This window comes from Lygodium microphyllum, chromosome 3 (genome assembly GCF_053477565.2).
Source record: "Lygodium microphyllum isolate KBCC chromosome 3, Lygodium_microphyllum_v1.1.10, whole genome shotgun sequence".
NCBI lineage: Eukaryota > Viridiplantae > Streptophyta > Polypodiopsida > Schizaeales > Lygodiaceae > Lygodium > Lygodium microphyllum.
In genome coordinates this window covers 3,332,039-3,357,480 of record NC_141137.1, presented here as the reverse complement: position 1 = coordinate 3,357,480, position 25,442 = coordinate 3,332,039, and the positions used below count along the sequence as shown (strand labels likewise).

The 25,442-nt window shown below is 42.1% G+C and overlaps 1 protein-coding gene across 4 annotated transcripts in view; it reads left to right on the top strand.

The window, feature by feature from the left end:
- Positions 1-23,815, top strand: part of LOC148038014 (putative tRNA 2'-phosphotransferase) — a 36,643-nt gene extending 12,828 nt beyond the window's left edge. The window contains exons 2-8 of one of the 4 annotated variants that reach the window (XM_087667923.1): positions 14,812-14,959; positions 15,250-15,339; positions 15,447-15,501; positions 22,939-23,061; positions 23,147-23,203; positions 23,322-23,453; positions 23,624-23,815. In XM_087667923.1, coding sequence (XP_087524049.1) covers positions 14,812-14,959; positions 15,250-15,339; positions 15,447-15,501; positions 22,939-23,061; positions 23,147-23,203; positions 23,322-23,452 — 604 coding nt within the window. In that variant the 3' untranslated portion in view covers position 23,453; positions 23,624-23,815. Of the gene's footprint in view, positions 1-14,811; positions 14,960-15,249; positions 15,340-15,446; positions 15,502-16,040; positions 16,272-22,938; positions 23,062-23,146; positions 23,204-23,321 lie in introns of those variants that run through there. The other 3 variants (XM_087667922.1, XM_087667920.1, XM_087667925.1) reach the window with 3 other exon arrangements.
- The last annotated feature ends 1,627 nt before the right edge of the window (positions 23,816-25,442 follow it).

Below are 25,442 nucleotides of genomic sequence, written 5' to 3'. Positions count from 1 at the left end.
GCCTGCCTTACTGGCTCTTCCATCAGATCAAAAGCTCGATGGCGACAATTATCGCATATGGCGTGTGATGATGTTGGCCATATTGGAGTCTTATGATTTGGCGGAGCTTGTGATGGAGGAGATCAACCGGCCCTCGGTGAGAGATGAGTCCAAACTCTCTTCAAACGCTCGTGCAGAGTTGACCAAGGCCCAGTCTCATTGGGACAAGCTGAATGCCAGGATTCGTTCTTTTCTTTTTGTCTTGAACAACAGCCGTGATAGCCCATATAGAGCACTTGACGGTGGCTTAGGAGATATGATTGGAGCTTGACCAGATGTATAACCGGATGACCCTTATGAAGAGGGTTTCTTTGGAGGTGCAGATGTGGACCCTGTCCATGAATAAGTCTTTTTCGCTTTGAGAACACATCAACAAGCTTCGGCAGCTTCAGATGCAGGTTCAAAATGTAGGGAAGCCCATTTCCTCTGAAGACATGGCGATCACTTTATTGTCTCGGTTGCCGCCATGATTCGGTACTTTTTATTCTGCTCTTATTGCTTCAAGGCGGGAGTCGACTCTTCGGTGGGAAGAGTTAGTTCCTATGGTCTTGGACCAAGAGGAATAGTTGAAGGGACATAATGCTTTCAAATCGGAGGCATTGATTGGTCAAGCCTCTCAGAAAGAAGGGGGAGTACCAAAAGAAGAAGAAGGAGGACAAAGAGAAAGAATCGACATGCCATATTTGTGGTAAGACCGGCCATTGGAAGAAGGATTGCTCTGACAAGGACAAGAAGGACACCAAGAAGAAGGACACGAAGGATTCTCGAGCGGTGACTGCATCCTTATTAGCTGCTTTTCTACACTTAGCGGTCATTGAGGACTCTACACCGAAGACTTTTGATGCTGCAATGACAGCTCCCCAGGCTTGGGAGTGGATCGTGGACAGTGGTGCCTCATGGCACATGACTCCTTAGACAGTTGGTGTTGCCCATTTGCGACCCTCGTGTAGGCAGATTTTCATAGGAGACAGCTCTTCTGTGTCTATTTCTGCACGGGGTGAGATATAGCTGATTCCAGATGGACGTGGTGGTATCCACACTTCCGAGGTGTTGCATGTGCCAGGTTTAGGGTATCATTTGCTTTCGGTACATAAGATTTGTTCTCTTGGTCTCTTGGTGGAGTTTGATAGTGATGCTGTTCACATTCTTGATCGTGGATCGAGGAAGGTTCTCTCTTCAGGGTATGAGGAGAATGACATCTACAAATTGAAGTCCTTTTCCGGTCTTACCTCTCTTCTTCTTACCTCTCAGACACAGTCCGAGAGCTATGGCATGCCCGGTTTGGCCATTTGAACTATGAGTATTTTGGAAGCGTTGCGAGGATTGCTTATTCGAGGCTTGCTGGACATAGTGGTGAGCTAGCAGCCATGTGTCTCCTGCATTCGTGGGAAGCAGCATAGGGATGCGATTCTCCACATAGCTTTGAGGCGGTCTACTTCACCTATGGAGCTTGTATCTATGGATCTTTGTGGCCCGATGAGGAATGAGTTCTTGAAGGGGAGCTTGTACTTCATGTTGATCGTAGATGACTATAGGAGGATGACATGGGTATATTTCTTGATGTTAAAGTCGAAGGCTTTCTTCCACTTCAAGGATTGGCTACTCTTCGAGGAGAACTGATCGGACCGGAGATTGAAGACCTTGCGATCAGACAAGGGTGGTGAATTTGTTTCTAATGAGTTTACTCGTTTTTGTGCAGATAGAGGCATTCACCAGGAGTTTGCTAATACCAGCACTCCTCAAGAGAATGACATTTTGGAGCGGAAGAACCGAAGTGTGATCGAGATGGCACACGCACCATGATGGAGCACCGACAATCACCTCAATTTCTGTGGACCGTGGTAGTGGCTACTGTAGTCTATATCCTAAATTGATCCCCCACTTCGGCCGTTGACAGGATGACACCTTTTGAGGCTTACTTTGGGACTAAGCCTGATGTCTCTTATTTCAGGATCTTTGGGTGTGACGCCTATGTGCACATCCGTGACGGAGACAGTACTCGGGACTGACGGAGATCGAGGTCCTCAAGGTGGAGACATATGCAGATATTCTCTCTGCACCCGTGTATAATTCTGCATCCTTATGCAACATTCTTCACTGCAGATTTTCTGCATTTCACAGTCTCTCTCTCTCTTTCTTCCCTCTCTGTTCACTCTTTGTCATAGTCATTCGCTTCCGCATTGCTTCACTCTGATAGTTGATCCCAAAGCTAGCGCTCCTCGCGGTATTTCTTGAACTTTTATTACAAATGGATGGAGTACAACTGAGATTCTCTGACCTCCTCTGCTAATCCAAGTGCCTCTTGCTGTCAAAACTGACTAGCGAGCCTCCAAACCAATTTGCGCCTTGGTTTGCTTGGGGATTGATCTTCGCCTTGCTCGTTGAAAGACAAATTCAGCCCAAATCTGATATTGATTGGCTGGCCTCTTGAATCTCCATGAAATTACTTGATTTCAGCTTGTGAAATTCCTCGATTTCAGTTGCTGTAATTCAAGTCCTAGGCCCTCAATTCTAAGCATGCATCTTAAGATAGCTGTGAAAACCCTAATTTCTGCTGTAAATTAGGGCAGAGATTAATTGAAATATCTTCCTTTGATGTCTTAAACTGTTGGAAAATACTGAGATAACTTGAGAGATGATTGAGGGATGAGAGAGAATGGTATAGAGAGAGAAATTTCAGAGTTTCATCACGAGAAATGTTGAAAAGCTACTGTTGCCTTGTTCAAATAGCCATGGAGGTTGTCACCTATAGCTTAAGGCCACTAAAAAGACTATTTCCTCCATTTGTATGCTGTCATTTGTACCAGAAGGACATTGGACTGTTGTCTTCAGTGCCTGGAGAGCTTCGAACTGCTGTCACATGCTTTAAGATCGATCATTGGTGACTGTAAATCACATGAGCAACCTCTCCTTGCTCTCTAACAACCTCATTCTCTCTCACAATGGTTGGAATAGACTTCCACCAGCCCCTAAAAAGTTTTTCCCACTTGCATGGGCAAGTTTTAGCCAAGTGGCAACCTTCTAATCCCATTTTCTAGCAATATCCAGCTTATTAAATTAATTTTCAAAATATTAATTCTAAAAATTAATTTAATAATCATTCTAGTACTCAAAAATTTAGTTTCACCAGTCAATAATTAAATTGGCTAGGCTAATTTGTCTTCCAAGTACCCTTGAGTAGTTATTAGCCCTTAGATCGGCATTAATTAATTAATTAATGCCTAGTCTCTAATGTCACCACCCCGACATTAGTAGCCAATAAATTGGTCTAGGTCAAAATTTGACACTGGGTACTACCTAGTACCTGTTAGGCATAACTTATTACAACTTTTGCATTTGGCACCAATTGATATCTCGAGGTCTTGGGTTCTACATTGTGAAATAATTAACTTGTATCTCACATGTGCAAGTGACATTAGGACATTTGATTAACTTTTAATCGAATGCTAAGCAGAGCAATAAAATTTCACGTCCCCGTGACAGACCATCCACTTGAAATTTTTGCAATCGTCCTTAATTGTGTTGCATTGTGCCAAAGGAAAAGCATACTGAGCTGGAATTTTCATAAGGCATCGCAATCACAACATTGGCCACTATTGTCCAACCATGCCCTATGCCTCAAACCTACTGAAAATTTCTAGCCAGCATATACATAACATAAAATTAAAAATTAGTCCAAAATTGTTGCTAGAAACTTATTGGATGCATCCATAACTCATGTTTCTCAACTGCTCTGATTATCAACCCATAGAAAAGCATTAATTCAGTATAAACCATGGCTGAAATTGTCAATGGTTTAATAACTATTCTAGTGCTCAAAAAATTAATTTCACTAGCCAATAATTAAATTGGCTAGGCCACTTTGTCTTTCAAGTATCCCTAAGTAGTTATTAGCCTTTAGACAAATTAATTAATGCCTAGTCTCTAATGTCACCACCGACATTAGTAGCTAATAAATTGGTCTATGTCATAATCTAACATTGGATATCACCTACTACCTACTTAACTTGTACCTCACATGTGCAATTGACATTAGCACATTTGAGTAACTTCTAATCAAATGCTAAGCTTGCGTGTGAACGCACCCTTAGCACTTGTACTTACACATATATATCTATCTAAAAACCTAAAGGTACTCTCGTCATTGTACCTAAAAAATGTGCTCACTCTCTACTCTGCTCTATCTCACTCTCTTTGTCTCTCGCTGCGCGTAACAATTGTCTGTCTCGATCTTCGTGTCTAACCCGTCACTACAAACTGGTATTAGAGCCACCAGGTTCTGCATGCTTCTCAAGGCGTCAAGCGTGAGCTAGGCGAGGATGAAGTTGCAGGTATTGCAGGTGAGCAAGAAGTGTCACAGGCAGGCTCGACAGGAGGATGTTGAGATTCAGCAATCACACTCACTAAACAGCCTCTTTGTATGGAGCTTCAAGGCTAAGGACATGCAGGCTAACCTATCCCATATGCACAGTGGTGCCTATTGCAGTTTCCTACTTTCGTATAAAGCATTGTACTTGTGTAACAAACAGTGTCTTTGTCTTCTCCATCATGAGTCCACACTTCTCCTTCCATCCACCATAACTCACTGCCATGCTCTAGATCCCGCATTTCTCACATGGTATCAGAGCGCAGCTGAGCATGGCTTAGCATGTTTCAGGTCCTTTCTCTGCTCTCTCAGTTTCTCACAATCTCTATCCAGCTCAGCTCAAGTGTTTGACTTCATCTCCAACTCCATTTTCACTCTCTACCCCTTGGCAGCCATAGCCAACCTGCAACCTACCTCTGTTGGAGGAGCTGGATCTCCACTTACAGGGCATATCTTCACTTGCTTTCTTTTGAGAAATTGTCCCTCACTTCAAGGCACTTCATCCCAGCACCTCAATCCATAACATTGGTGACTTGTAACTCCAGCATTACGAAAATTCGTCGTCGCTGTCCAGACTGCGCTGCTGCTGATTCGTACGTCATATTCCGCCTGCACACGTCGCGATGCTGACGAAGATCATAGGGCTTTGATAGGCCTTGGAAAGAGCTACATTTCCATAAAAAAAGTTTTGGAAATGATTAACCATAGCTCCTGCAATCTGCAAAAAACCAGGCCCCTATCTGAAACCCTAAACTGACAGCCATAGCCAGTTTCATCAAAGCTAAAAAATCTCATCATTTTTTTCTCTCCTGCCACCTGGAGAAACCCACTGCCACCCTGATCTACTGTTCCAACACCAAATCAAGGAGGGGAAGGACCTGAGAAGATTGAAGAACGACCGAACGATCCCGAACAAGAAGAATCAAGCTCAACATCAACACTGACATAGTGTGTTTTCACACTGTCATTAACTGTGTCTCTTGACACATTGCAATCTGCTCTTCTACTAATAAAATCTCAGAATTCTGGTGTTGATTTGCTGCTGATCTTGCAACCTCAACATGGGAAAAGACTCTCCAAATGCTCGATTCAAAGGAGTTGGGTTTCACACTTGGCAAACCCGCATCAAGCTTATCCTGATGAAGAAGGGTCTTTGGGCCATCACAAATGGCAAAGAGAAGAAACCTCGAGATGCGGACCTTGCAGTTACTTGGCAGAAGAATGATGACAAGGCACAAGCCATCATCAAATTGGAATTGGACGACAGCTACATCCATCATGTGGATGCCTGTGACATGTCCCATGACACTTGGGATAAATTGGATACCCTATTTGGTGCACGGTCAAAGTCGTCTAAGTATGGTCTATTAATTGAATTTTTCCGACTTGATATGAAGCCTCATTCATCCCTGGCATCCCATCTGAACTACATGGAAAGCCTGCTTACTCAACTTGCAGGAATAAAGCTAAAAATGGATGAAGATGTTTGTATTGGTGTCTTGTTAAAAAGTTTGCCGCTTGCTTATGATAATGTATCAACCACTCTAACAAATATGCCTGATGCTCAACTTGTTGACATTAAAGCCTCTCTGCTAGAGGAAGAAAAGAAATTTAAAAGCAAAGAAGAGCCTAGCACTTCAAAGGATGAACAAATGTTATATGTAAACAACAGATACAAAGGTAAAAAGGAACAGCTCTTCTATGACTTCTGCAAAAGGACCGGACATACTGAGAAGTTCTGTTTTGCTAGGAAGAGGTCCCAAAAGGCCTATCTTGCAGCTGTGAAAGAAGAAGAAGACCATGGACCAAAAGATGAAGAAGAAGATGAAGATGAAGACCACCAGGATCGGAAGGACAAGACTCATCAGTCTTTCTACTCTCATTACTCTGATAGATTGTTTTAAAAGCCTTGTATTTCCTTGCCCTAATGCTTCCTGCCATAAGCTTTGTAAACTCCTTATGTAACTTGGCATTACAATCCTTGTACACTTTGTGAGGCCCCTGTTACAGCCTCTGGATGTCCATCATGTTTTGGTGCCCACACTTAGTCTTTTCTGCGACAGCCTCTGGTGTCTACCATGTTTGTGGTGTGCCCACACTTTGCAGGTGGTTCTCATTACAGCCTCTACACACTTTGTGCCTTTCTAGTTGTGATTGAGGAGGGGTGTTGAGATTCAGCAATCACACTCACTAAACAGCCTCTTTGTATGGAGTTTCAGGGCTAAGGACATACAGGCTAACCTATCCCATATGCACAGTGGTGCCTACTGCAGTTTCCTACTTTCCTATAAAGCATTGTACTTGCTTCCTTTTCTTAATGCAATGATAGTACTCTTTTCTTTTCAGTGAAGTGTTAGTGTCATTGACCACATACACAAGATTGTGTTTATGAGTCCAAGTCTCAATCTTGGAACCTAATTCACTTGTGTAACAAACAGTGTCTTTGTCTTCTCCATCATGAGTCCACACTTCTCCTTCCATCCACCATAACTCACTGCCATGCTGTAGATCCCGCATTTCTCACAGAGGAGTTGCAGGTGTTGTAGGGCATGGGACAGGTCGATAGACGGGTCAGGTAGCTGACGCGCTGCCAGGTGGGCAGGTACAATGGTTGTGTGCAGGGAGCCACCAGGACCAAACAGGCTGACGACTGGCGTTGTTCGCGACGGGCCTAGCGGGCGCACGTGGGGGGAACCAAGTAGTAGTTGACACGGCATCGGACGGTGATGGCCACGTCGTCGGCAAACAGGCCACACGACAGGCTGGCAGATCAACGAACCTCACGTTGGGCGTTTAATTTTAAAAATTTTTTCCCCAAATCTTTTCTTTTACCCCCTTTTCCTTTGTCGGCATTCACATGTGGAAGCACAGTTTCTAGATGTGTGCAAATCTGGCCTGGAAAAATTGGGGCTTTTCCCAGATTTGGGGACTTTAATGCAGAACTGGACAATCTGTCTCAGAAATTGCAGGAATTTGTGACATTTTGTCCTTGACATTTGGGGCTTTTCATGTACATGCGCAAATTGGGCTGAAATTTACCCAATTTCTCGACATTGATGCACATTGGACCCCGTGCAATTTGGGGCTTTTGCAGTTTGGGCAAAATTTGTGCAGCATTTGGGAATTTTATGTACATGCAGGTTGAATTCCATGCGATTTGGACATCAACACTTGGTAAAATTTGGGGGTTTTGCTGAAATTGCTCTATTTTGGCAAAATTGGACTCTTCTATGCATGACAAAGAAAATGCAGATGTGTCGTTGATGCTTTGAGCACAAAATTTTGGGGCTTTTGACTGTTCATGTCAAATTTTATGCCCGTGGATACATGTACAACAGAAATTGCAGCTGAAATTTTGGGATTTCTCATGTAATGTGATGCATATGCCCTTGGAACAGCTGTAATCAGTTGTGGAATGCTGTAGCACATGGTTTGGTGCTTCTGAAAATTTATTTACAGATCTGAATTCTGTGCTTGTGCGTGGTCATTTATTGCTGATTGGTACTTGTTTGTACCTTGGTCACTTGGGTGACAGTTTTGGGCTTGCATTTGCTGTTTTTTGGTCACATTTGGTCTGAAAATCATGGCTGGCAGCAATGACAGTAGTAATTTGATGCACATAAAGAAGCTTGCAGGCGCATATAACTTCGTAGTTTGGCAAAAGCAGTGCTACAATATCCTGTTGCAAAAGAAGCAGGCAAAGCCGATCAAAACCAAAGGGGCAAAGCCTGCGGACATGGAATAGGATGATCAGGATGAGTTAAATAAGCTTGCACGCTCAACCATAGAGTTATCGATTTCTGATGCCTCGCTGTTAATAAATTGAAGGTTTGGATTCTGCATATGCTATATGGACTAGACTGGAAGAACTGTATGCACAAAAGAGTGCTGCAAGCAAAGTGTATTGGTTGAAAAAGCTTATGGATTTGTGTATGAAAGAGGGTACAACAATGTCTACTCACTTGAGTGAGTTTATTTCCATTTTCAGCTAGCTGGTTGCCTTGAAGTTCATGATTGATGAGGAATTTGAGGCTACTTTCTTGCTTTGCACTCTACCAGAGAGCTGGGATACATTCAGGACTGCTATGAACAATTCTAATGTGATCCTTTTGTATGCTGATGTAGAGAGTGCTCTACTAATGGAAGAGATGAATCGACAAAACAATGCATTCAGTAAGTCTTCTAGTGCTTTGCATACTAGGGGCAGATCACAGCAAAAGGGCAAATATGATAGCAAGGGACAGTAAATTACGTGGCAAAGATGTTGAATGTCATCATTGTGGCAAGAAGGGTCACTTTAAACGTGATTGCTACAAATGGAAGAAAGAGAAAGGAAAAGGCAAGAAGACATATGATAGCAAGAAAGAGAAGAATGACAGTTAGTCACTCATGACAGTGATAGTGGGAGTGATGCATTCTTTGTCTCTTCACATTTTGGTGCACATGCTTTACTTGCAGATACAGATGATGATATGCATATCTGGATTCTCGATTCAGGTGCTTTCTTTCATGTCACCCCTCATCGTGAGTGGTTCTCCGCCTATACAGGGGGTCAACATGGTGTTATCCATCTTGGGGACAACTATGCATGTGAGATTGCAGGTATTGACAGTGTGCAGTTACAGTTTCAGCATGGTTCTGTCTTTACACTTGAGCATGTACGGCATGTACCTCAGCTCAAGAAGAGCTTGATTAGCACAGGGCAGCTAGATGATGATGGTTTTCATACCATCTTTGGTGATGGAAAATGGAAAATTTGTAAGGAATTAAGAGTGATTGCCAGAGGTTGCAAGAGTAATACTTTGTATCCACTTCATGTATCTAGTGTGTGTGACCATGTTGTTGCTTTGACCGAGCAGCCAAGCGTTTCTTTGTGGCATGGCCGGTTGGGACACATGAGTTAAACATGAATGAAAGTACTTTCTCGTTTGGGTTACTTGCCTTGTCTTCGTTATGCTGATTTTGAGCACTGTGATCATTGTATTTATGGTAAACATGCACAAACGTCTCACAAAAAGTCTCTTTCTTTGAAATCTTCTCCTCTAGAGTTAGTACATTCGGATGTATGTCAAATGCCAGGATTATCTTTAGGAAGAAAGAAATATTTTGTCACCTTTGTCGATGATGCTACACAGAAAGTATGGGTTTACCCTATTTGTAGCAAGGATGAAGTGCTTGACAAGTTTAAAAAATTCTTGGTATTGGCTGAAAATCAGACAGATAAGACACTTAAATGTCTTTGATCTCCTAGGAAATCCAGTGGATGCTGGGCTGCTATGATTCTCCATGTGTAGGTGTCGTAGCTTGCAACCTCCCTATTAGAAGTTTCTTCCAAGGCTCCTTGATTGGAAGCAAACCCCTAACAATGAGCTTAGACAATAAGGCCTTTCTCTAGCTGTTTTGGTCTATGATCCCCAAGGATAAAGAGGGAGCTCATTGCCCCTCATAATCTGCCCCAAAATGAAGTTGCAGAGTGTATGAATCGGAGCATACAGGATAAGGTCCGTCCGATGCTGTCTCATACTGCATTACCCCATGGTTTTTGAGCAGAGGCTGTTATGACAGCTGTTCACTTAATTAATCGGTCACCTAACAGGTCTTTGGGGGGGGGGGGGGGTGGAGTTCCCCAAGAAGCGTGGTCGGGCAAGCCACCTTCATATGCTCATTTGAAAGTGTTTGGTTGCGAGGCTTTTGTGCACATTCGTAAAGAAAAACACAGCAAACTTGAGCCAAAGTCTTGTAAATGCATTGTCCTAGGATATGGTGACAAGGGTGAAATGGGGTATAAATTGTGGGATCCCGAGAAAAGAAAAGTAGTACGCAGCAATGACGTTATCTTCGGGGAAGATCGCATGCACAAACAGCCCGAAAAGACTGAGGAGGTCCGTAGGGTTGTATTCCGGGAAGAAATACCTTTTGGACAGCAAAATGTGCCCGTTGTACAGCAGCAAATACCTGCTGTAAATGAACCTGTAAATGCAGGAAATGATCAGCCAGCTATTGCCCATGAAAATGAGCCATTACATGTGCAGGAATAGCCATGACAGCAAGCTGTTAATGCTAATTTTCAGGCTGAAATGCTAGGACAGCATGCTGAAAATAGAAATTTGCAGGAACAACCAGCAAACAATGACCATTGGGTTAGGAGATCGTCTAGGGCTACTAGACAACCTGACAGATTTGTTCATGGTGTAAACAATGTGGCTGATTATGTCATGTTGATAGATTGTGGTGAACCGTTTTGCTTCAAGGAAGCAATGGACAGACAGGACAGCAAGAAATGGTATAAAGCCATGTTGTCAGAGATGGAATCTCTTGAAAAAAATGGCACTTGGGACTTGGTGCAGTTGCCTAAAGGGCAGAAAACCCTTCCATGCAAATGGGTTTACAAGATGAAGGTCACTTTTGGTTCCTCATCAAAGTACAAAGCAAGATTGGCTGCAAAGGGTACAAGCAAGAGCATGGAATTGACTTTGATGACATTTTCTCTCCTGTAATCAAGATGACTACATTGAGAACCATTTCGGGCTTGGTTGCAGTTGAGGATATGGAACTCATACAGATGGATGTCAAGAGATTGCGTTATTACATGGTGATTTGCATGAAGACATAAATATGCAACAGCCTGAAAGGTCCGTTGAACAAGGGAAAGAAAAAATGGTATGTAAACTCAAAAGGAGTTTGTATGGGCTGAAACAAGCACCAAGAGAATGGTACGATAAGTTTGATACATTCATGCAGTCCCAAGGCTTTCATAGAAGTCAAGTGGATCACAACTTATACACCAAGAACGCAGTAGATGGCAGCTTGATTATCTTGGTTTTGTATGTTGATGACATGTTGATTGCTGGCAGGGATACTCATGCCTTGGATTCATTGAAGCAAAGTTTTCATGGTAGCTTTGACATGAAGGATCTTGGTGATACAAATCACATTCTTGACATGTGAATACTCAGAGATAGATCAAAAGGCTTACTCTATCTATCTTAGCAGGAGTATATCTCCAAAGTTTTGCAGTGTTTCGATATGGAGAGGGGGAAAATAATTGGGGTTGCATTGCCTCCATATGTGCAACTTAGTGCAGAGAACAACCCTACATTTGATGATGAGAAGGTTGAAATGACCAAGATACCATATTCTTCAGCTGTTGGCAGTTTGATGTATGCTATGGTTCCTACACGTCCTGACATTGCCTTTGCAGTGGGAGTGGTTAGTAGATACATGGCAACCCTTGGCAAGAAGCATTGGGATGCAGTGAAAGGTATTATGAGATACCTCAAAGGCACAAAGGAGTTGTGCATCTGCTTTGGAAAGTAGAAGGCATCTGTTGTTGCCTTTATGGATGCAGACTATACTGGTCATGCGGACCGTAGGAAGTCCACTTCTGGGTATGTGTTTACTTTCACAGGAGGAGCAGTCTCTTGGATCTCTAGGCTACAAAAGTGTGTTGCATTGTCTACTACAGAGGCAGAGTATGTGGCTGCCACTGAGACATGCAAGGAGGCTTTATGGCTTTCACGTCTAGTGGGAGAGCTTGGCATCTTAGAGTTACCTGTTCTTCATTGTGATAGTCAGAGCGCTATCATGCTAGCACGGAATCTTGTCTTTCATGCAAAGACAAAGCACATACAGGTGAAGTACCACTTCATTAGAGATGTACTTGACAGCAAGAGCATTGAGCTTGTCAAAGTGCATACAGATGATAACCCTGCAGACCTTCTCACAAAGGGTCTTCCAGCAGAGCGGTTTGCTCATTGCCGGCAGATGATGGGAGTTGGATAGATATATGTATTTCGGCTTTGTACATACCTAGATTTAGCTGATTCTTTTCTCCTCTTAAGGCACATTGCCTTTAGGTGGGAGGTGCCTCGTGCCTTTTAAATGTACTCAGGTGTGAACACACCCTTAGCACTTGTACTTACACATATATATCTATCTAAAAACCTAAAGGTACTCTCATCATTGTACCTAAAAAACATGCTCACTCTCTACTTTGCCCTATCTCACTCTCTTTGTCTCTTGCTGCGCGTAACGACTGTCCATCTCAATCTCCGTGCTTGACCCGTCACTACAGTTAGTTGTCCCGAATGTGGTATGTCCTCCATGATCGGAGAGGTGGCCAATCTCACCAACTAGTATGCATGTGGTAGCAAAGTTGCTGGGAGGGATGTAAATGCGACTATATGTGATGCGCAAGTACTCCTCAAACTCCTCCTCTATCATGTGACTATGATTTGAAATAGGAGAAAACAAAGAAGGTGAAGCTAAAGGTGGAGTGTCGTCTTCCTCTCAGAGTGCATAATGTCTTTGTGTAGGGCCTCCAGTGATGGAAAAACCTGATAAGATAACATGGGGTCCCAAGAAGGAGGTGTTTGAGACATTGTGATTCGGTTACGAGTTGTTTATGTGCCTTGCACAAAAGCAAGCCTCCACAAAATCTGCAGGATACTCTTTACAAGAGCACTAACTTTGATACCATGTGAAGAAACTGCTACTAGGGTTTGCACCGAGGAAATACAGTGTGTACACCCATGACAAAAACACAAAGACACAGATAGTGATGTGCAAAATTCGAACCCTAAACACAAAACTCAAAACTCAACACTCAAAACACAAAGACACAAACATAAATAGAGGGAGAAGGAGAACTGTGAAGTGAATGAATCAATGCAGTGAATGAACGTAAGAGTGTACAGAATGCTTCAGGGCAAAGTGGTGAGTGTTGGAGAGTGATGTACATCGGAGATGGGTCCCGAGTGTTGTAATCACCAATCGGAGATGAGAGAGTGTTGTATAAAGGGTAGCAAGCTGGTCACCAAAACACAACAATCAAAGGCTGAAATTTGGTAAACGCAGTAGTGTACCATCCGAGAAGGTTGAAAACTGATTACCCAAGGTAGAGAATTGTCAGGCGACGATAGGAGAAGTGTTTGCTGATGTAGATGGTACGCTGGACAGCAAAAATGTAGGTATTGCAGCAATCACTTGGAGGGAGAGATGGCAACAACCCAATGGCCTAGCACTAGATCCTGGATACAAAGGTGATTAGGTGCTGTGATGACATAGTAGATGGAGACCTCCAATCAGTAGGGCAATTGCTGGAAATAGGCCGCTTAGGGCTGGATCATGATGGGCTGCAGTTGGTGATGGCTAGACAACAGATGGTAGGTGGCTATGGCTGAAATCTGTGCGGTAGAGTGAGAAACCTGCACAAAAGGATGGGCTGAATGGCGGGCAGTCTGTCTATTAATAGATGTGGATGGACCTTCCCAAATTAGGGTTTACACAGAAACACTCTCGAACCGCTCCCTGTTTTAGGGTTTTTCATTAATTAAGCATGTTTTGGGGCTATTTAAGAGGCTAATCAGCATGTTTTAGCTCAACAAGCCAGGTGGATGGCCTACTTCAATTTATATCAGTTCAATGATGTGCAATGCATTGGGCAGATATGAATCATGCTTTAGGGAAAGGTGTATGCTTGGTTGGTGAGACTTGGGCAGAGTTCCAATCCATTTTTTGCAAGTGTTTTGTCATCAATGATCGGATTGAGAACTTGCACAAACTGTTTGAGATCGATATGGGAAAGAGGTCCTTGGATGCAAACTTGTAGGAGTTCAAGGACCTTTGCCACGAGATGAAGGCCTTGGAAGGCCAGCAAGTACTTCTCTACAGCCAAAGAAAGCGTGTGTAGCAGCACCTTCACATCGGTCAACTCCGGACTTAGGGAAGAAGAAGGCAGGCAAATACAAGTTGACTTGTGGTGAGGATTGTGCTAGTCATTGTTTGCATGCCATTAGACTGTACTTATGTGGAGACTAGGGACGTCCACAAATTAAAAAGGCAAAGATGAGCTCCAAAGCTTTTGTAAATACCATGGAGGCTCCATGTATGCTTTTTGAATTTTCAGCAAAAGACTGTTTGTTAATGCAAGTTGTTGACGGGGTTGTCTTGTAAACAAAGCCATATTTGGCCTGCATGACCTTAAGGTCAGTGGTTTAATCAATGGCCAACCTATAATGGTGTTGTTTGACAACCACTCAACCCACAATTCTCTTTCTTCTTGATTGGTGCAACTTCGACTCCGGGCAGCATTTGTTGACTCTCCATATCGTGTCCATTATGTAGAGGGTTAGGATGTGGATTGTTGAGTGTTTGGTGGCACGGCTAGATCTTTCGATTCAGCGATACCAGGAGACCTTTAACTTCCAACTTATGACCCTTGACCACATGGATGCCCTTCTAGTTACTATTACATTTGTCAAATCATGAACTATAAACAGCCTACAACTCCATAGCTTGATAAAATATGTGTTGTTTGGTTACTATTTGATGGTTGTTAGTTTTCCTTTTGTGCTTTTGACTCTATATGTGACCACGTTGTCTTCATGAATTGTTTTTGGTTGCAGAACAAGCATTTTGCGACACAGAGCATCAGAATTAAATATTCCTATTCGTAATGATGGCTATGTTGCCGTTAAGGATTTGCTAAATCTTCATGTCAAGATTAGAACTGGCTTGCCTCTGAGTGTTTTTACGGTGGATGATGTTCTGAAGGTGCGATATAAATGGTTTCAATCGTGTCCACGTTCTTGTTAATCAGTTTTAACTTCTTCTTAAGAGATAATGATGTATGTTTTGTGGCAAAATGCAAAACATCAGGGTGTTTCCTTAAATGAACCTTGTACTGGTGCTGCCAATTTTATTCTCTAAAGATCATATTTTGTTAGAATAGACAGAAGTTATAGCAAGTAGCAGGTGCTCTTGTTGCATATGATTATTGGATCTGTTTAATTCTTGGCAAAAGTGTGGCTTACCACTGAGGCGAGCGCTTGTATGCCACTCAGGCAGTAGAGCGTGATAACAAACAGCGTTTTGGATTGATGACAGAAAATGACATCCTTTATATAAGGGCCAATCAAGGTCACAGCATGAAGGTGAACATGTTGTTCATTTGTTGCTAGCAAGTTTATTCATTTATGTTTTATGTCCTTATTATCTGCAATTCATTGTCTATTTTGAGCTGAAGTAATACTATCTTCAGATCATTGAATCCAGCAAGTTATTGAAGCGAGTGTTTTCCGCCAATGAGATCCCAGGTATGATACATGCCAATTTTGATTATGTGTGAATTTGTGAAGTCTGAAAAACCGCAGTTTTTTCTTTAGAATCTGCATTGCCTAAAATTTCAGGGTCTGGTTTTCTGAACATAGTTGTCTTTGTTACTTCAGATTTTTAGGATTGCTGATTCTCAAGTTATCCGTGTCTTAAAATGACAGAATAAAAAAGGTCTGAGTAATACAAGAAAAGGGTTGAGCTGATTGTGTTAATCAAAACCTCAAGCTGATGTTAAAAAGGAACGGCCTTAAACTTTTTCCTCTGGAGTCTTAGTATTCAATCATCTGTAATATGGCTTTGTGTTAGTCCTCTATGTATATCGGTCTCTGCTTAGATGGTGATTTTGTCACTTCTGATTTTTAGGATATTGATTCTCTAGTTATCTGTCTTAAAGTGACAGAATAAAAAATGTCTGCGGAATACAAGAAAAAGTGTTGAGCTGCTTAATGTTCTTAAACTGTTAACTGTGGAGTCTCAATCCATTTGAATGTTGGCACTGAAGTATGGATGTGCTGTACAGCTCTCAGAAAGTGTACTGTTTCCAGTCATCTTCCTGTTATGCTACCTTTCTGTACATGGCCAAAGTGTAGACCATCATAGAGCTGTGATACCTTCACAGTGGTGATTGGTTCAGGAAGCATGTGTGCTGATTCCTTGCAGGACTGATCCAAATTGCAACCACCCTTACCAGATTATCATTTTTCTACAGCTTGGGCACCTTCTTGAAGTTGGGACATTCAAATTTCATGAACAAGAATTTGATAACCATCCTCTGTTGATTTTTCTGGATCAGTAGAATTGGTGGGATGACAATTTACATCTTGAAGAGCATGCCTTGAGTACGATCTACCAAGAGGATCACATTGAGGTGGTTATGGGTGTCTGGTTAGCAACCTACTGTGTTCAGTATGTGGCTGATCAGACCATTCAATGCCCAGAGGAGATTTGCTAAGGCCTGATCATAGTTGCCAAGAAACCTGTTTCACTTTCACAAGGTCAGGAACTCGTTTCATACCTAGGCATTGCATAAACGTATGAAACACCTATTTTAAACTTTCACAAATGCCATACCCTAAATGTCTTCATTGTTTATCATGGATTTATTTAACACGTTGACATGGGTATTGGCACTGATTGTTGAAGTTTTGTTTTGTGTTGTTATCCATGATGATTGCATATATTGATGGCTTCTTTTACTACTGAAGTTGATGTTGGGCATGAATAGTGGACCACAATGCATGTAGTGTAGAATAATGAATAATGTCAATCTGTGTTCTCTACATCACATGGGTCATAGAGTATATGTATATAAAACTTTCACACTTTATTTCATCTCGAATGAAACCCATATCTAACATTTTACGAAACTCGTACGAAACCTATGAAACCTGTTTCAAGCCTTCCGTTTTAGAAACCCTTGGCAACCATGGGCCTGATCACTCATGTTTACAAGGATAGGCCTATGCTTTTCTCTAAAGTGGCTGAACATTTACTTCTAGAAGATTATAAGACCTATTGACGAAAAATATTCTCTAGGTGCCTTTTAGTGATCTCCCTGAAACTTGTATACTGATCTCTTTGATGATTATATTTTGAACACGTGTTGGAAGCTCAAGAGAGAGAGGAGCAGGATTCAGAGGAAGTGGTGTAGAATCATCACAAGAATGCACATATAAATTAGTGAATGTGTCTCACAATAGGCAAGCAAAGAGGAGGTAGGACCAAGGAATAGGTATTAGGAACTCAATTTTGATTTATGATGTACAACAGTTCCTCAAGTGAGCCATCAAGGTAATCTGATGGCAGGAAGGCCCCAAGAGAGTAAGTGCCTAGCCAAGAATGAGAGATGGAGCATGTGTAGGCTGCGTATAGTGTGTTTGATTGCCTAGCAAGAATGAGAGATGGAGTGGACTGCAGCTTTTTTATTAAGGTGTGAATAGACTAGGATCAGCACTTGGGGCAGGAATGATAACTAAAGGGCTAATTGGGCTTGGCTTTGAGAATTAGTTTACTGCAGCAAGGATTCCTTATATTTACAAAAAGTGGGTGCCTTTATTGTTGATGAAAGTTGTCTATGCAAGTCAAAAGAAAGTTGGAGGTGAGCAAGATTGGTGCAAGTGATGGCATAGGAAGAAGATTAACTTTCATAAAACTCTCTCAAAACTGACCCTATGTCACGCTCCAAAAATTGTACATCATCATCCATGATTTAGGAGGACTCCACACAAAAGCAAAGGACACGTTACTACCCCTCTTCCCACCTTGTTTAATATTTTGCAATATAGGTGATACGTCCCTAGAGATACGGATGTCTAGGGACATAACAACAAGGATGGAGCAAGTGGTTGGGCAATCTCTCTGTTTATAGGTGTGGATCCTTCTGAAAGTTTGGATGTTTGCTTATGGGATATAGAAACTTTGGTATAAACTGAGTTTTGGATGTGTTAAAAGAGCTAATAAAGATCTAACTAGTAATTCACCCTTTTTAGCTAAACACCCCCTCTTAGTCCCAAACTAGAACCGAGAAGGAACTGCAAGCATAGCCCAACCCATAATACCCCGAGAGCCGTTAGGGCCACCCTAGAGAGCTCAAGGCATGGGACAAAGGGTAATTATTGGCTGCCCAACAGCCCCCTAGGTCATGCAAAGGCGATGAAATTGCTTTGAACTATCTTTTTGTTTTGTTTTGTTTTTTCTTTTTCTGTTTGAAAAATTTGTGCCTATGGGGGAAAAGAGGGATGGACAAATCCAACATCACAAAGTAGAAAGACTATCCCAACCACACATTAGGTTATCAATGATGAGGAAAAGTGTAGAAGTATGTGTTGCATGTTGCCATAGGGTGGACTACCAGAGACTGCCATATGATATATTGCAAATATGGTGGATCCCTTGACCACACTGTGATGAAGGAAAAGGGTAGTATGCATAGATGCAAGGAGATTTTCATCTTTGGATGGGCACTTGGCAAAAGACAAGTTTTATATCGATTCTTTCGTTGCCAAATGGTCTATGCCTTCAGTCACAAGCTTTGCTAGAACATAAGACTCTAAGATGGGCTCCATCATTACCCCCCAAATGCTGTAATTTTCACCATCCAGTTTTTGATCCTTGAGAGGAGCCAGTAGGATGTTGTGGTCCATGATGGCCTAAAACTCCAAATATGCTTCGAAAGACATGGCCTTTAAATAGTTGTGCATGAATTGGGTAGCCCCCTCTGACTTTGAAAAGGCAGCTTGCTAGGGTTTCCTTTGCTTGTCTTGAACAAACTAACTGCGGGAGGCGATTAAAAATCGAATTTGCTGCAAAAGGCTGAAAATGCAGCCTTTCTCCTGCTTTGACAGCTTTTCTTGCACATAAAAAGAGCAAACAAGCCTCCTTTCCCATGCATCTCTGATTGTTCCAGCCTTGTGTTGGTGCGCAGCTCTCCTGCTCACACTTGAATGCTGAAAATACAGCCTTGGTGTCATACGCAATCTCCTCTTCAGATCAGCCCTGTAACATTGCCTTGATACCATTTCAGAGTGCTATGATGTGGAAGTGTATGACCAGACTGAACGAAAACACTGAACATAAAAAGAAGAGAGAGAGAGAAAGAGGTGGTAGAGTGCTGAAGACTGCAGAAAACTGAATGCTGAATGTAGAAGGCAGAAATATATACAAGGTCTGTGTGCATATAAGGCAGCTGGAACCTCTGAACCTACAAAAACAATGTGCTGAAGAAGCAGTTGGCCAGCAGGGTGGTCTGACTGCACCAGTTGGCTCCCTTGTAGTAGTCTGATTGGGCCTGCCTACTGCATCATGCCAATGTCGAAGGAGAGAGGAGCACCCATGCTGATGTGTGGAAGAAGGCATGAAAGGATCAGGCTGGTTTGGCCAAAATGTCTAAAAAATTATCAAATGATGGGATGAGCTCTAGTTGAATGGTGTGCCAAACTCCACCTACTCTCTGGTAAAATGATAGGCCACACATGTTTCACCTTTGGATTGATGATGGGGTTACCAGCAAGTGCTATTCCACCTCGGCTGTTGTAGAAGATCATAGTCAGTTTGGTACATGTAAACTGTAGCTTTGCCAGTAAGCTCCTCAAATGGATGGCCTCTATGGCACCATCATAGAGAGAAAATGCAGCCACCATGGGAACTCCGTGTGTGAAGATCTCTTGCCCAATTAGAGTTAGCGTGCCCTTGCAAAATAAAACCTTTACGAGAGTTCAACATTGCATAGTGAGAGCCTCTAGGGTGATGGACAGCTGAGATACAAAGTGTAGTCACCAAGGATGATGTCTAACAATTGGTAGCAGCTCTAGTAGCACTAAAATGTAGGGATGATATCCATGTGGCAGGCAGCGGTGTAGGCAGCTATAGGAGGATGAATACATAGATGCTAAAGAGTGTCTAGCAATTGGTCGACGTCACCGAGGGGTAGGCAGCATGAAAAGGAGGTCAGGCAGCAAGCTTTAGAGGTGGGCAGCTGCTTGATGGTGAGGATGCATATACAGCCTAGATTGACTGACACGTTTTGATGCAGGATGACACAAGGCAATAGACATTGGGTAGAGCATGGCATTACAAATGCTTTCCATTGTATCTTTTGGTGATGCCTTTGGGATACATGGCAACCAAGGAGGGTCTCCTATGGTACTAAACCTCTATGTGCTTCATGTGAGCATGAAAGAGAGGGTTCTTAGCCAAAGCTAGGGTACTTTGGTTACCCATGTGCAACTAACCAGGTTTAGTTTGTGGAAAGCCAATCTCTGCCAACAATTGGCAGAGTCAAACTACCTCCTGGGTAGAACAACAAAGGGAAGGACACTTAAACTCCATAGAAGATAATGTGACGGCAGGATGCTTCTTACTGCTCCATGAGATGGCTCCTAGTCCAAGGGAGAAAGCAGAACTTGTAGTGGAGTGTCGAGAGTTGACATCTCTAATCCAATTTGAGTTAATTCATCTATCAAGGGTGGGTCCCTCTCCATACGTGATCCTGTTGGATCTTGTCCTATATAAGTAGGGCTGAATATGCAAAGTGGCTCTTGAGTGAGCCTAAATAGTAGTCTTCATGAAAGAAGATAATAGTACCAATATACACCCATGACTTTCTATTGAAATCATCAATAAAAGTGACGAAGTACCGTGCATCCCCATGTGAATTAACAGGCATAGTGCACACATCAGAATGTATTAAGTCAAGAGCATTGGACTTCTTAACGACACCAGGGTAATAAGGAGACTTCACATGTTTTCCATATATGCAATCATTACAAAAGTCGAGACAAGAGCCTTTTACATCAAATCTCCTTGAAGAGGAGAGAATCGGAAGGCCTTTCTGGCTCATTTGGCCAAGTCTTTTGTGCCAAAGTTCCATCTGTGAATGAACTTCAGCCACAACCAAAAACTTGCCAAGTAATTCTTTACAATGTAAATAATACAAAGTCCCCTTTGTGCTACCTTTAACAATCAGCATAGAGCCTTTGTGGACCTTTCATGACCCACCACCAAAGGTAGTAAAATACCCTCTTGCATCAAGCTGCCCAACTGATAGTAGACTCTTCTTTATGCCAAGTACATATCTAACATCATGCAAAATCAGCTCTTGGCCATTTTCAAGGACCAAGTGAATAGTATCTACACTCTCTATAACAAAAAGATGTTTGGCCTAGTATCAATAAGCCAAGTCAAGGAGCTCACAAAGCACCTATATGAAGTGGCATTTGGAAGGGGATTTCCAAAAGAAACAAGTTTGTTGGGCTCTGGATCTACGGGGCATAAAACAAGCTTACACTAAGCCACATCAAACTCCGAAAGTAGCTTGGAGATGTACTTCTGCTGCAAGATGAAAATGCCATGTGTCATTTGATAAATCTTAGGACTGATGAAGAAGTGGAGAATTCTAAGATCCGTCATGTCCCTTGGGTGTCCGATCCACCTCCTGTCACTCCCTCCTTGTAATGATTAGGTCATTCACATAAAGGATGACTAAAACACACCCTTGACCCTCAACCTTTTAGTAAAGGTTGGGATCATGGTTTGATCGATGGAAGCCATTTTGTAGAAAGAATTGATCGGCAATGATCAACTTTCATCATCTACATCAGGTCGTTTTTGTATTTTCAATAGTTTTCTTCATCAGCCTCTGCTGCAATTGGTGGTTGCTGCAATTAGGATCCGTCTCTGGTGGACATTGCACATTGACATCTCCCTTAGCACGCTCCCCTAAGAGCCATAGGCTGTTGGAGCTCTGCCCTTGAGCATTTTGTACATTCTCTCATTCATTTAAGACATTCATTCATTCACTTCAGAGTTCTCTCTCTTCTCTGTTTGTGTTTGTGTGTTTTGCGTTTAGGGTTTGAGTTTTGCACGTCACTGTACGAGTCTTTGTTTTTCAATCATGGTTGTATTTTTTGTGTTTCCTCTGTGCAAACCCTAGCATATCTTCACATGGTATCAGAGCCAGTGCTCTTGTAAAGAGTACCCTGCAGATACTGTGGAGGCTTGGTTTTGTGTGAGGTACATGAATGGCATGTAACTGATTCATAATGTGTGAGACACCTTCTTCTCGGGTTCCCATGATGTCTTATCAGGCTTCTCCATCATAGGAGGCCCTAAGGAGGCATTATGGACTCCGCGAGGCAGACGACACCCCACCTTCACCTTCACCTTCTTTTTCTTCTCATGTTCTAGATTTTAGTCACTTCACGGAGGAGTTTGAAGAGTACTTACACATCACGCATAGTCGCACTTACATCCCCTCCTACCAGCCTTGCTACTCCATCTGGATGGGTTGGTGAGATTGATCACCTCTTTGATCATGGAGGATATACGACATTTGGGATATTATGCATTTGTAGTATGTACTTTGTTGGTGTTTTTCCCTTTTTGAATAATATAATTAGCCACACCTTTTATTGCAAAAAAAAAAAGAAGATGATGGGGATGATGATGAGGAAAGTTGTGAAAAGCTGGCACTGAAATTGTCAGAATGGGGATAAAAGTGCGATTGCACACTGAGTCCTGTTTTATAGAAAATTCTGAGCTAGTTGTCCTAGTGAGAAGTCTTGTGTGTCAGTTGAAATGTATTTAATTGCTTTTTGGGGCTAATTAAAGAGCCAGAAAAATGCCATTAAAAATATGATAATTTGAAAGGTATTTTAAGCGCCTTAATGCATTACTCATTCTATGAACTCTTGTGAGTTACCTGTTTGATTTTGAACAGAAAGATTAAAATTAGGAAATATCAATTCCGTTTTCAAACTTGTATTTGTTTTTAGATTTGTGATGTGTGCTGATAGAGAGATTAAAGTTCTGCTAGAAGTACAGGGAGAGGAATTCGTACATGTGGCTTCTTTGTAGATCGGATGGATTATCATTTTTTCAGGGTTTGACTTAACTTGATAGCTTACGGGTCCTATTGGCAGTTTGTGTGCATGGTACTTTTATGAAGAATCTTGAACCGATAATGAAGGAGGGCCTGAAGAAAATGGGAAGAAATCACATACACTTTGCCTCAGGGCTACCTAAGGAGGATGGTGTCATAAGTGGTATGCTCGAGTGAATTATCTATTTATTGGTCACCATTGATACTATGGTAACCACAAGCTCTGATAAGAGCAACATTTTCTGCAGGGATGAGAGCTCATTGTGAAGTTCTGATATATTTAAATGTTGAGCAAGCTTTGAAAGGTACAGATATGAAAGCTTTCATGTGCACAAGAACTTAGTGTTTCTTACATACCGGTAAGGGAAGCTGATGTGCTTTTTTTTCACCTCTCTGTTTTTTCCTTTTTTGTGAGTATTTCAGATGGGATGGAGATTTATATTTCTGAGAATGGGGTGATTCTTACGGAGGGCTTCGGTGGCATTGTGCCACCAAATTATTTTGCAAGAGTTGCAAGCTTCAAAAATGGGAAAGTTATACCTATTGGTCCTTGAGGCATAGCACTGTACATCTACCACTTTGTACATCTATACATGTGTTTATTTATGGGGTCAAAGGCTCAATACCCACAACTGGGTGGCTCTGCAATGCTTCACCTTTGACTGAAAGATGGGGGGTTATTCCCATGAGCTAATATTTGCCATTGAATCTTTCGACCTGTGCAGGTACAGTAAACTGGATGCAGTGAAGTTAAGATTCATAGACCTCAGAAATCAAAGGTGCTAAAACCTACACAAACAAGCATGTGTTTTTCTTTCGACTGAGGGATTCCATCAAATGTGCAACAAAATGGACTTTGCATAAGAGCCTTTTTGCAAAGGCCAATGATATATCCATATTGGACCAAAATTTTAGGCCATACGTCTCAACCTTTGTACGCCAACTATCCTGTTGCTTGCTCCTTGGTTTTTATTTCTTTCATGCTAATATGTAGGGATAACTGTAGTCTTGTTAATGGTGTTTGAGTTGAAGCTACTTTACCCTAGCAAACACCAGCAGAAATCTTTTACAAATGACGTTCTATCATTGACATTCTTTCTTATGTTATAGCACAATCCTCGTAAGAAAGACATGAATATGTAGTACAACAACAAAATTTCCACTCATCGTAGCCTTTCACAATAGTTAAGTTCAGTCATTGGGAAATATCTTATAATTCTCATGCATTTATTGCCATGAACTCATGAAACATTTGGTCATGACATTTTTATTGTCTGATACATTCATTCCTTATTGAGGAGGTCTTGTATGTCCTTTGATAATTTGTATCGGTATTAGCAAATCCATGGTAGGTCATGTTCTAGCCTCTATGCCAGTTTGAAAAGTATGCAGTCTGCTTTCTCTTTAATTGTTTCTAATCCAAGCCCCCCATTTGTCCGTGACAAGGAGAGGGATTCCCATGATATTGCATGCCAATTTTGGTTGCCTACTCCATTCTAGCCCAACTTGACTCAGAGAAAGTGTTTGCTCCAGCTACACATATTGCAGTTGGGTTAATAATGGTGGACTACCACAATCCTACCAGCTAGATTGAATGGCCATCTTTGAAACTTTGTAATCTTTGTCTCTAAATTGGATAGTAGCCAATCAAATCTCTACTTTATGACACCAATCCCCATAGGCCATCCCAAATACCTATAGATTTGGCTCGGCTTAATCTCCTTGAATCCATATTGCAGCAACTCATCTCGTGTTTCCACCATAGAAGTGTACATCTTAGTTTTCCTCATGCTTATCTCGGACCTTGATACGAAATAGAACAACTCACAGATATTGGGTAATGCTTCAATATTTTCTTTCCTAGCCTCGGCAATATTAGAGTTATTGTTGGGGCAAACATTTAGGTACAAAAGATCGAATTGTTTGGTAGTGGCAATCCCTTCATAGAACCTTGTTGGATTTTGAAGTCTATCATCCTAAGCATAAGGTATGTGATTACAATAAACAAAAGGAGGGCTAAAGGACAACCTTGTCTCATTGATCTCATAAGCTGAAAGAGTGTGAGGTCAGCATGCTCACATTCACTAATGTAGATGCATTGTTTATAGCCGTGAGATCATTTTGTAGAAACACAGGTCATTGCGCTTGGTTGAAAAGCCAGTGGCGCGAAGCTACCATGTGTAGGATTATGACTGAACGCCTCTAAGTTAGAATCCATGCTAGACGTGGTGCTCTCTACCTCCTCGGTTGTTACCCGACTGATAGTAGGGGCGCTCGTGTGTCCCCGAGAGCATGTATCGCGAGTCTCCCTCGAGGTGTCGAAAGTGGTCGCCTTGAGGACTCTGAATGGAAATTCCGAACGATCGGGGAGATGAATCCTTTGCAGACGACTTAAATATGTGGTCGGGTATTGTAAGTGGCAGAGTAGCCTTGCTGCTACGAACCACTGAGATTCAGCTCACCGTCGCACCGATTTGTCCCCCTTCCGCTCGGTAATAAAGGCTAATTCTTTAGTAGAGAAAAGTTGAGCAATTCATGACACTA